The sequence below is a fragment of the Anabrus simplex genome, chromosome 1 (genome assembly GCF_040414725.1).
Source record: "Anabrus simplex isolate iqAnaSimp1 chromosome 1, ASM4041472v1, whole genome shotgun sequence".
NCBI classification, from domain to species: domain Eukaryota; kingdom Metazoa; phylum Arthropoda; class Insecta; order Orthoptera; family Tettigoniidae; genus Anabrus; species Anabrus simplex.
In genome coordinates, this window is record NC_090265.1 from 416,408,311 (window position 1) to 416,420,742 (window position 12,432).

At 38.7% G+C, this 12,432-nt stretch overlaps 1 protein-coding gene across 2 annotated transcripts in view; it reads left to right on the forward strand.

Moving 5' to 3' along the window:
- Positions 1–346: 346 nt before the first annotated feature.
- The window catches only part of cnk (connector enhancer of ksr), a 316,579-nt gene continuing 304,493 nt past the window's right edge, over positions 347–12,432 (forward strand). For both annotated transcript variants that reach the window (XM_067135099.2, XM_067135098.2), the window contains exon 1: positions 347–429. In XM_067135099.2, coding sequence (XP_066991200.2) covers positions 372–429 — 58 coding nt within the window. In that variant the 5' untranslated portion in view covers positions 347–371. The remainder of the gene's footprint in view (positions 430–12,432) is intronic.

The following is a 12,432-nucleotide window of genomic DNA, read 5'->3' on the forward strand; positions in this document are numbered from 1 at the left end:
CGTGGTTATCACCTGGATGGGTGACCTACGCCTGTACCTGCTTGCTCACAATCCTTGTGCCATGGGAGACTGACATCAACCTCTACTCGTGGGCAAAGAAATCCTGAACCTAAACCCAGGATCTCCAAAGTTAATCACACCCCTAAAAAGGGGCGCAGGTTATATCCTGACCAGCAATGAACCCCGCGCAATAGGATACCCTTCCACCCCAATCAAGGCAGTCTAGCCAAAACGTCACGAGATAGCACTAGGGCTAAATCCTCAATCGGAACCGGTCATCCGGAAACTCTTTTTGAGATTAGGGGTATTGGCCAAGAGAGCTTTATGCTTGCGTTGGTACTGCTGTGTCGGGGCAATGATGGCTGTGTAAGATGGCGTATGTGAATGTTGCGGAATGGAAACCTGAACAAGTGACAGAATGGTTGAAAGGTATTACCGAAGTCTCAGCTGAGATGTATTCATAAGTCAAATAGGAACTTTATTGTATGTTCGTGAATGGACTATTGCCCCATTTGTTTCGAAAATTGGTGTACGTTGTGCGTTTCCGGTCCCACCCTAAATCAATCACTTGACAATGTCTTTATGCGCCTCTTCACCCTCTTCCGTTTTTTCTTCTTTCTTCGACTTACTAGTTTTTCGAAACTTATGCAATGTACTTTTACCATAATGTACACGATAACGAGCTCGATATTGAATATCGGTCATTTTAAAATCGAATAACGGAAATTGATAACCTGCAAGTGATGTTTTTGACATTCTGCTCGGCACTACTTGTCATCTACCTGTAGTATAGTTGAACGTCGTACGACGAGTTCCGTGCGAAATAAACGCTGCTCTTGTTACTGTCTGGTAATTCGTACCGTGTGTCATATGGTTACATGAATGTTGTGCTATTGGAAATAGTATTCTTGAAACGCTCATATAGACATTTATTTCCCCTTTCTTGCTGAAAACCGTGTCACGCTTTTCCGTAGGTGAATTATCTCTTAATCGTTTTCATCTAATATTGCATTTCTTTACGGCTGTCACGATTGTTACCTCAAAATATTAGAAATCGAATTGAACATATTGTAACAGACATAATCTTTTTGGCTTAGGCATTGATGACATCCTGGTTTTGTTGTCCTTCTGAAAATCTCTAAAGCCCGGCGTCCCAAAGAACACACAGACATGAGACTTAAATTCGTACAGCCACTAAGAAACTTACAAAGTTTTTATTTGTAGAACTCTCGGCACAAACAAACATAAATACTTCTTATATAGGTTGGGGGGTCATTCTTCAAAAAATGGCAGATTTTTGTCCCAGGTGGTTTTTTGGTTTAAAAATGATTTTTTTAAAATTTTAAATTATTATTGTAAGCTAGATTGTGTTTTAGACAACGCTGAAAGGCATAACGGTCTATAATGATGATTTATGTATAGTACGCAAACCTTTTCTTGAGCCCTAGTTCCCATTCTGCACTGTGGAGCTCAGGGCTCAAGAAAAGTTTTGCGTACTGTATGTTTGTATGTATGTAGGCCCTATGTAGTTTGACATAAGATCTATTTAGTCCATTAATCTGTTTTTTCAATAAAGATTTTTAATTTTTAAAATTTTAGAGCACCTCCATGTCATGTCCCCACACCTGACTTGGCATTTTGATAATTTGATAGATTTTAGTTTCTAAGCCATTTTTACATTACAATAAGTATAAGTAGCTGAAAAATTATTCATAAACGTTTCAAGAACATTTGTGTTATTTTATAAATTAAGACTTTTTGCACTGAATGTTCCTGTCCCCAAGTGAAGTCTCAACTCGGTGAAAAAAAAAAAAAAAAAAAAAAAAAGGCCCATAGATTGCCCTGTAGACTTCCTAGGTTCATTGGATTCAATTACTGGCAGCTATCTTGTCAGCTGCCTGAAGCCAGGTTGTGCATGTGCTTTTCTAGATATTCTTATCGGTTGTTCGTACAGATTTGGTAATTGGACTTTCTCACCTCCGAAGCATGTTCCTGAAGGAAAAGTTTTGTGACTGATAATTTAATTATACTACAAATTATAATCATGAGTAGTACATGGGTGTATTCCATTTGTTTCATTTTCTGAACAATGAGTGTTGTAATCTACCACGTGATTATATGGCTGACGAAGTCTCAAATAGAGACAAAACAGGTCCCTAATATTTAATATGTTTTTTAATAAAATAGTTTTTCTCTTGTAAAGTGACGTGTATTTTAACTGTTTCTTAGTTGTAACTGTATCAATACGGATCTATACGGTGAAGTTCGTAAATTGTACTACATACCACTTAGTCGAGCAGCTCGTCTCCTTTCTTCCAAGTCTTCCCAGTCCAAACTTTGTAACATTTTTGTAACGCTACTCTTTTGTCGGAAATCACCCAGAACAAATCGAGCTGCTTTTGTTTGGATTTCTTCCAGTTCTTGAATCAAGTAATCCTGCTGAGGGTCCCATTCACTGGAACCATACTCGGTAGAAATGTATTAACCGGTACTCAAGGATTATTACATAAAAATGTTACTTTAAATGCTGCTATTCTCACTTTAAAATGATCATGGAAGAGAGATGTGTTCAAATTGCTTGCCAGGGACCGTCCCGCCCGCCCCTAGAAGTACATTTACTTTTATAACCAAAAATACTGTTTTAGACGCTATACTCCATTGCTTATAACAGTGATTGGTTCACGTATGGAAGAGGATGATGTCATTGACAACTAGGATTAGGCCGAGATTTTGTTACGGACAATTGCAGAAGAAAAAAATTATGAAGCGGCCAGGGAAGTTTGAAAGGCCGTGGCGCATACTGTTTGCACGGCAAGAAAAAAATTTAGTTTAGTAGTTGCAACCCATCTTTGCAATCTATGCCAATCTCTGTCATGAGAACAGTGGCCCCTTTGGGGCCACACTCTTCAAGAGGTTCTTTTCTATTGCTGCGGCACATTCTGTCCACACGGCATGAAAAAAAAAGTATAGCCATATCAAACCAACAACCAGCAGTTGGCAGCATTGTCATTCCTCTCAGCGCTACTAGTACGACAGTCAGCTCGCGTTCACCACCTAGTGGTGGCTTGTGTTACTAAACCTTCAGTACCGGTTACTATAGTTCTGCCCCATACTCTAGTTGGGGTCATACCAGAGACTTACGTGCCCTCTCCTTTACATCCTTGCTACAACCCCTAAATACTCTCATAACCATGTGCAGTGATCCGTACCCGTTATTTACAATCATATTTATGTGATTACCACAATGAAGATCTTTCCTTATATTAACTCCTAGGTACATACAATGATCCTCAAAAGGAACTTTCACCCCATCAATGCAGTAATTAAAACTGAGAGGACTTTTCCTATTTGTGAAACTCACAACTTACTTTTAACGATGTTTATCATCATACCATTGCCTACTGTCCATCTTACATTATCGAGGTCATTTTGCAGTTGCTCACAATCTTGTAACTTATTTATTACTCTGTACACAATAACATCATATGCAAAAAGCCTTATCTCTAATTCCATTTCTTTACATATATTGATATATTTAAGAAAACATAAAGGTCCAATAATACTGCCTGAATACTGTACGAATACTTACGTCCATGTCTGTATTTCCCTGAGTGCCTGTTGTTACTCTTCCATTGGTTATTTTCGTTTCTGTAGAGCTCTCTGCTTATATATTTTTATTTTAATGGTCATCATCCCTCATTGTCTGCACACATCCGCTGCATAGAATTGATGTTTTCTCCTTTTTATTTAAAATTGATATTCCATTTTCCTGTCACTTAACTGGTTTGGGTAGCTTGCGGTAAATCCATGGTGTGTGGAGATCTTGTGTTTTACTAAATGCATAGAATATTGTAATGTATTTTGCCCATTTTATTATCAGACAATCATTATGGCACATCTTCACCTTTTTGAAAGGTGAAGGAAAATTGTTAAATTTAATAAGTAATGTTTTTGAGTAATGAACCAGACCCAGAGTGTAGGGGTGGCATGTCTATCTCTTGCCTGGTGGGCCTGAATTGGATTCGTGGATCGTTCAAGGATTTTGGGGTAAGGGCTGGAACTGTTGACAGTTTTTAAGTAATTGGAAATGTTCCTGAAATTGCTAGCATTTCAATCATTCCATTCTGGTGCCTATGCTGTCATATCAGACACAATTTGGGATAATTTGGAAGTGTTGTATTGAGGTACAGGAAACTTATTCAATTATTCCTCTAATTATGGATAGATTGTTACAAGATGCCCGGAAGGTATGTTATTAGAACTGTTTGAACTTTTCTAAATGTCTCTGGTACATGGTGAGTAAATAGCATAAAGTTAATAATTAAAGCTGTTATAGCATATAGCCTACTGGTATTTTCTCTCTAATAGTTTGTGAACTGTACACATCTGGTCCAGCAGAAGTGTCTTATAGACATTCTTTTAATTTTTTTTTGTCATTGTCAGAATTTCAAAAATATTCTCCCTTATGTTGCTACCTGCACAGTCTTCCCTGACATTTTCATGAGTGGTGCCAAACGTTCTGCAATCTGTACTTTTTATGGAACTGGACACTTTTTTGGGGTTATTTACAACTGCTGCTCTTCTTCTGTTATAATAATTATACTGAGCAACTTCATACTCTTATCTACAGTGCTTTCTTGATGATGATGATAATAATAATAATAATAATAATAATAATAATAATAATAATAATAATAATAAGTCATTTTGCTTTACATCCCACTAACTACATTTACGATTTTCGGAAATGCTGAGGTACCGGAATTCAGTCCCGCAGGAGTTCTTTTACACGTCAGTAAATCTACCAACACGAGGCTGACGTATTTGAGCACCTTCCAATACCACCGGACTGAGCCAGGATCGAACCTGTCAAGTTGTGGTGAGAAGGCCAGTGCCTCAACCGTCTGGGCCACTCAGCCCGGCTGTGCTTTCTTTCTTCCTTTGAGCGTTGGAACATCTTTTGAGGGTTAGATGTGCTCTTACAATTTATTGCTGTGTACTGTTTACATAGTTTCCTTATTCGGTGGTAATGAGTAGCAGGGCATTCCAGAACTGGTAATTTAGAGTTGGCTTCACACAGAAACATAAGAAAACTGGACATTTTGCTGTTAAAATTTATCAGAATCGAAGAATGGAAGCTGATCATGGATTTCCTGAAACGCTACTTGCCAGTCTTCTGCTTTAGATTGAAGTTCTGCGCTTATCTTCAAGTAAAGTGGCTGGTTATTGCATAGGCTAGCAACCTCTTGGGTCATACCCCTTGTTGGCGTACTTCAATTTTCCTTTTATTTGATGGTTGAGCATGTTTCTTAAATTTATGTATAGTTAATCCATGGCCAGAATTAAAACATAAACCACACGAAGGACAACATGATTGCTCAATGAATTCTACATTTAATTTATGCAGGTATTTTGTATTCATACAATACCATGACAGATGTCACATGCAAGTTATATACAGTTATCATAAGAACATTAAACTACATTTATTCAGGTTTGAAAATCAGGTCTGAAAAATAACTTCAGTGGAGTTATCAATATCTGATATACACACAAATACTTTTGAAAAATGAATTGATTTTGGACTGAACATTACAGCTCCCACTGTGAGCTGAAATAGCTGAATGAATGGTAAATCAAAGTAGCATTAGTAACTTCATCGCTTCCAGAATCTGCTGCAGGATCCGAGAACCCTTATGACTTCTGGTGATGTAGATGTTAATTCGTCTTTTAGTAAACTTGTTCCTGCATTTTACAGAGTTTTCAACATTAGAAGACACGCTGTCAGCTGATATGGATGGGTGGGCCATGAATGTTGTTGGTTATTTATTAGTCTGTCTATGAATGGCATGAACTAGATCATAAAATTTCCAGAAATATCTTGGCAGATGCTTTCTGTTAACCTCACAAATATATACATGCTTTACTTTTCTTGACTGTTGTGTATGAAGAATTAAACATACATTACTTAAAAGTTAAAATTGTTAATTATTTTTACCTTTTCTTTTATAGTATAATGCTTCAAAAGGGTAGGTAGGTTTATAGATGGAAAATGTTGGTAAGTGGTAATTAATGATGTGGCAACTACCAATAAATATTTCAGTCCTCAATTTGTGAAGGTATAATCCAAATACACCTTAAATAACACAGTAAAACAATACACAACCAAAAACAAGAGTCTATAATAAAAGCCTTAAACAGATCAAGAGAGGATGTCAATCTATATAAATAAAATCGTAACGACCATTTGTCTGTACATTGACTATCTTGGCAAAATTTTCATTCAGTTATGCGTTTCAGGTGTAATAATGGCCATATTTAGAATCCACTTGTTCTTGAGTAGGTTTTAGGGCTAAAAACATTTCTAAATCTCTGAATTGACTGGGGGTTTATACAAAACCGAAACCGTGATTTTGCACTCCCACAAAATATACACAATCAAACTTAATGGAAATCTACCTGCCTTATTGGAAATCAATGTCTAAACCTTCTTTCTCATGTGCGTCATTTTGATATGAGGATTAATAAAGGAGATATTAACGGACCGTTTTTCAGTACAGGTCCCTCCGGACTTAACTCAAAAGCGGGTGCGCGTAAAGTGTATTTCTTAAAACTTGAAAACTACAGGGGTATTTCAACCAAACTTCATATTTAGCATCCACCTGTCCAAAGGTTGATTTTTGGGTCCATGCCATGTCAAATTCCCGGAATGGACTGGGGGTTTATAGGGAACTGAAACAGTGATTTTACTCTCCCACAATATATACAAGACTAATCTGACTGGAAGTTGACCAACCTTGATGGAAATCCATTTCTAAAACTTTTTTCTCATGTTCATTTTTTCGATAGGAGGATTAATAAGAGATATTACGAACGGTAGGTTTTTCAGGCTAAGTCCAACAGACATAGCCCAAAAGGCGTACGTGGAGCAGATTCCTTATCTATATAAATAAAATCGTAACGACCGTGTGTCTGTACATTGACTATTTTGGCAAAATTTTCATTGTTATCCGTTTCAGATGTAAAAATGATTATCTGCATATTTGTAAGCTGAAAGTCCTCATTTTTACCCCCCGCAAGCAAGACTGCAGCACAATCTGCCAGATGAGCTAGAATATCGAAATTTGGAAAAATTGTATGTCTTAGCCTGTAACCGACAGAAAGCTTCCAAGATCTTTAAACATTTCACTTTTTACCCCTGAAAAATATTGGAGAAAACAGTGGAAAAGCCGGAAGGGGTTTCCAAGGTTTCTCGGGAAATAAGAAAGGAGATCAGCAGTTACAAATTTATTATATAAATGATGTAGAAATAACAAGAAGTAGGAAAATTTTAACAATAATTAATATTTTAACATACTTCAGCACTTGGCATTGAGCGAAAAAGTTGCCACAGGCTGTGCGAATAAAATATAAATAAGTAAGACTATTGTCTTACGACAGCTGCGAAAGTCAGATTACAAAGTCGGAACAGTTGAATTACTTTGAAGGCTGGTTAAACACCAGACCGAATTAAGTTGAATAATTATGAACAATTAATAAGATTAAAGCTATCAAAATAACAAGGTTAAATGTAGGAAATTTTGAGAAAATTTTACGCTGTAGCACAACAGTTCTTGAATTGAATTTTAGCACACAATTCTCCGCCGGGGAGTAATAAGTTCAAATGTTGGTGCAGAACTTTGTCATACCACAAAACGGATGGCACAATCTCTGTTCAGTTTGTAGTGATCTACAACTTTGGTCCTATGACGTTTTGTCGTATCTGTACTCCTTATACGTTAGATTTATCTGTATTTCTCGATTGTACGTACCTACATTTTGCACTTTGTACACATATAATTCATAGTTTGAATCACTGAAACAAAAGATAGAATCATCTAATTCTACACGAACATTGGCCCACCCCATATCCATATGTGAGCCAAATTCTATGTTTGTAGCACTTTTAAGTATCCATAAATATTGCACTGTGGGTAAACCTTACCCAAATTTCACCCTATTCAACATTTCTAACTTACTATTACCCATAAATAGATGAGATACGAGCATATATCATAAGACCAGCTATTTAGACCATTAAATGGCGTCTTATGGTACAGTCTGTTTGTCGATATGATGTATTCGTATATCGGTCTATATATAAATTGAAGTTGATTTGTAGTGACGTAGAAAGGGTGTGTCTGCCATTATTAATATTTTACAAATCGATAGCGACTCTCAACAGGAGAGCGTCTGCTATTGTAATCATTACTCTCCACATCGACTTTGACTGGCAGTGTAACTGGCATTAGTAAGGAGGGACTACCATTGTAATGAATAATTCCCTTCTCGATTTGACTGGCAGAAGTCAAGGGAGCATGCAATTTTGTTCAAAACTCCCCTAACCGATTGTGTTTGGGAGTAGGCAAGTGAGCCTACCGTTATAAACAAATCTACCCATCTAAAATGTGACTGGCATTAGGCATAGTGGCCTGCTATTATAATGGAAACTCATCAGCTCGGGTGTGACTGACATGAAAAAAACAAAACAAAAAATAACAAGTCTGTCATTATGATAACAGCACAACTTAATTTTAATTGGCAGTAGTGAAGGTGCCTGCCATTATAATAAAATCTCCTCAGCTATTTATGATTTTGAAGATGATAGGGATCAGATACCGAGAACGAAGAATTATCTACAATCTGTATAAAAATCAGTCTGCAGTGATAAGAATCGAGGGCTTTGAAAAAGAAGCAGCAATCCAGAAAGGAGTGAGGCAAGGCTGCAGTTTGTCCCCTCTCCTTTTCAATGTTTACATAGAACAGGCAGTAAAGGAAATCAAAGAGAAATTTGGAAAGGGAATCACAGTCCAAGGAGAGGAAATCAAAACCTTGAGATTTGCCGATGATATTGTTATTTTATCTGAGACTGCAGAAGATCTCGAGAAGTTGCTGAATGGTATGGATGAAGTCTTGGGTAAGGAGTACAAGATGAAAATAAATAAGTCCAAAACAAAAGTAATGGAGTGCAGTCGAACGAAGGCAGGTGATGCAGGAAATATTAGATTAGGAAGTGAAGTCTTAAAGGAAGTAGATGAATATTGTTACTTGGGCAGTAAAATAACTAATGATGGCAGAAGTAAGGAGGACATAAAATGCAGACTAGCACAAGCAAGGAAGAGCTTTCTTAAGAAAAAAAATTTGCTCACTTCAAACATTGATATCGGAATTAGAAAGATGTTTTTGAAGACTTTCGTGTGGAGCGTGGCATTGTATGGAAGCGAAACATGGACGATAACTGGCTCAGAAAGAAAGAGAATAGAAGCTTTTGAAATGTGGTGTTACAGAAGAATGCTGAAGGTGAGATGGATAGATCGAATCACGAATGAAGAGATACTGAATCGAATTGGTGAGAGGAGATCGATTTGGCTAAATTTGACGAAAAGAAGAGATAGAATGATAGGACACATCTTAAGACACCCAGGACTTGTTCAGTTGGTTTTTGAAGGAAGTGTAGGGGGTAAGAACGGTAGGGGTAGACCAAGATATGAATATGACAAGCAGATTAGAGCAGATGTAGGATGCAATAGTTACGTAGAAATGAAAAGGTTAGCACAGGATAGGGTGGCATGGAGAGCTGCATCAAACCAGTCTATGGACTGATGACTCAAACAACAACAACAGCTGTAATCTGTCTGGAAGCAGGAAAGGGGTGTAACGAAAACTCCCAAAATCGAGTGTGACCGCTCAGTAGGTAATGGGGCCTGCCATTAAAATGAAACTTCCCTACTCGATTGTGAATGGCAATAGGCAAGTGAATCTGCCGTTATCATCACAACTCCGCAACGCGCACTTCAGTTTCGAAAGAGCATATGGGAATCTCCCCCTGTTTCTGGATAACACTAAGAGACAGGTAATTCACTGCATCTACAGTAACTTACTTTTATATCTTAGCGAAGCACGGGTACATTTGCTAGTCTTTCATAAAATATATACTAACTCAAAGTCAGGACACCACTTCTCAGAAACAGCTGAACAGGGGTAGAGTGGTGAAAAGGGCAATATATCTTTTTTTCATTCAAAACAAAATTTAAAAAAAAATTACTTTATCCCTCATTATAATGCTTCATTTGTACAGAGTTTACTTGGCGCAATGAAAAGGGTGGCATTAGGATGAGGTCATGTTTTAAAACGTTAATTTGAATGATTTATGCTACCTAGCGATATACTGTACAGGGATTTTCTGGAATAGTATTAATTCTACATTTAATTTATGCAGGTATTTTGTATTCGCCAGCCCCGTGGTGTAGGGGTAGCATGCCTGCCTCTTAACCGGAGGCCCCGGGTTCGATTCCCGGCCAGGTCAGGGATTTTTACCTGGACCTGAGGACTGGTTCGAGGTCCACTCAGCCTACGTGATTAGAATTGAGGAGCTATCTGACAGTGAGATAGCAGCCCCGGTCTAGAAAGCCAAGGATAACGGCCGAGAGGATTTGTCGTGCTGACCACACGACACCTCGTAATCTGCAGGCCTTCGGGCTGAACAGCGGTCGCCTGGTAGGCCAAGGCCCTTCAAGGGCTGTAGTGCCATGGGGTTTGGTTTGGTTTTATTTTGTATTCATACAATACCATGACAGATGTTTCATGCAAATTGTATACAGTTATCGTAAGAACATTAAACTACATTTATTCAGGTCTGAAAAATAACTTCAGTGGAGTATACAATATGCGATATACACACAGATTCTTTGAAGAATGAATTGATTTTGAACTGAACTTTACAAATCCCACTGTGAGCTGAAATAGCTGAATGAATGGCAATGAGGTAATCGTGCGTTTCCATTGAGATATATGTATGTTCAGAATAACTACGCAAAAGGTCTACAGACTCTTCAGATTCCTTAGTAATGATCTTATGAAGCAACAGCACAGGTATTTCATTTTTATTGGAACTTTCTGGTGATTTCAGTGTCATAAGCAGAAATTTCCTGAAACACTGGCTCTTCTTGGTCTGTTGCTATGAATTTTTCTGCTGTCTCCAATTGGCAGATGTTCAAGAGTTTCCTCTATTGCTTGGACTGGTTAGGCTCCCTCAGCTGAATCAGCTTCAGTAGCGATTCCGGTGTTGGATCAGCAGTTCCTAATTGTTGTAGCTGAAACTACTTCTTCTTCTTTTTCTTCTTCCATGCAAGTTTGATGTAGACACAGCAACAACAAAGTGACAAACAGAATCTCTATCATTGATCTGTTAAATGACCTTGTTTTTCCCACTTGATAGCATCTGTAATGTGTTTTAAAAACTACCCCCTGTGGGTGGGGGACGCAGATAAAGAATACACCTACGGTATCCCCTGCCTGTCGTTAGAGGTGACTAAAAGGGGCCCCAGGGGCTCTCAACCTTAGAACTTGGGTTGGCAACCGCGGGGTCTTACTTGTGCCAGCCTCCTCACTTTCATCTATTCTGCCCAACCTCCTTTGGTCAACTCTTGTTCTTTTCCGACCCCAATGGTATTAGAGCATTCAAGGCCTAGGGAGTCTTTCATTTTTCACGCCACCAGGCAAGTTGGCCATGCGGTTAGGGGTGCGTAGCTGTGAGCTTGCATCCAGGAGATAGTGGATTCGAACCCCACTGTCAGCAGCCCTGAAGATGGTTTTCTGTGTTTTCCCATTTTCACACGAGGCAAATGCTGGGCTGTACCTTAATTAAGGCCACGGCCGCTTCCTTCCTAGTCCTAGCCGTTTCCTATTCCATCGTCGCCATAAGTCCTATCTGTGTTGGTGCGACGTAAAGCAAATAGGGGAAAAATAAAAAGCATTTTCACACTCTTCGTGGCGTGGCCCTTGTCTTTCTTTCTTTCTTTCTTTGGTACTTCTTTTTTCGAAGTGTTGGATCCCTTTTCTTTCTGTCTACCCCTGTGGGTGGGGGACATAGACGAAGGATACACCCACGGTATTCCCTGCCTGTTGTAAGAGGCAACTAGAAAGGGCGAGCAAGGGATGATGACATTAGAACCATGAGACTATATGTGATTAGTACAATTGTGTGGAACACCATGAGTCTACATTACTTGCGACTATTACTACCTTACGAGTACGTTACAATAGGAGCAGTGCCATTATGCAAGAAACACTATGGGTCTGGGCATTGCTTGTGATAAGTGTCATCGCGTGCATTCCACCGGTCAGTTCCACTGTGTTCAGAATGGGTCTGTGTTACCTATGAGTAGTACCACTATGTGAGGAACACCATGGGTCTACATTGTATATGATTAGTACCACTATGTGAGCAACACCATGAGTATACGTGGCCTGTGATTAGTTCCATTATGTGAGGAACATCACAGGAATGCTGGCGCCCGTGATTAGCCCACCATGTGGGGAACAAAATGGGTCTGTTGCTTTTGAATAGTACCCTTATATGCGAAACACCATGGGTTACCTGTGAGTGGTGCC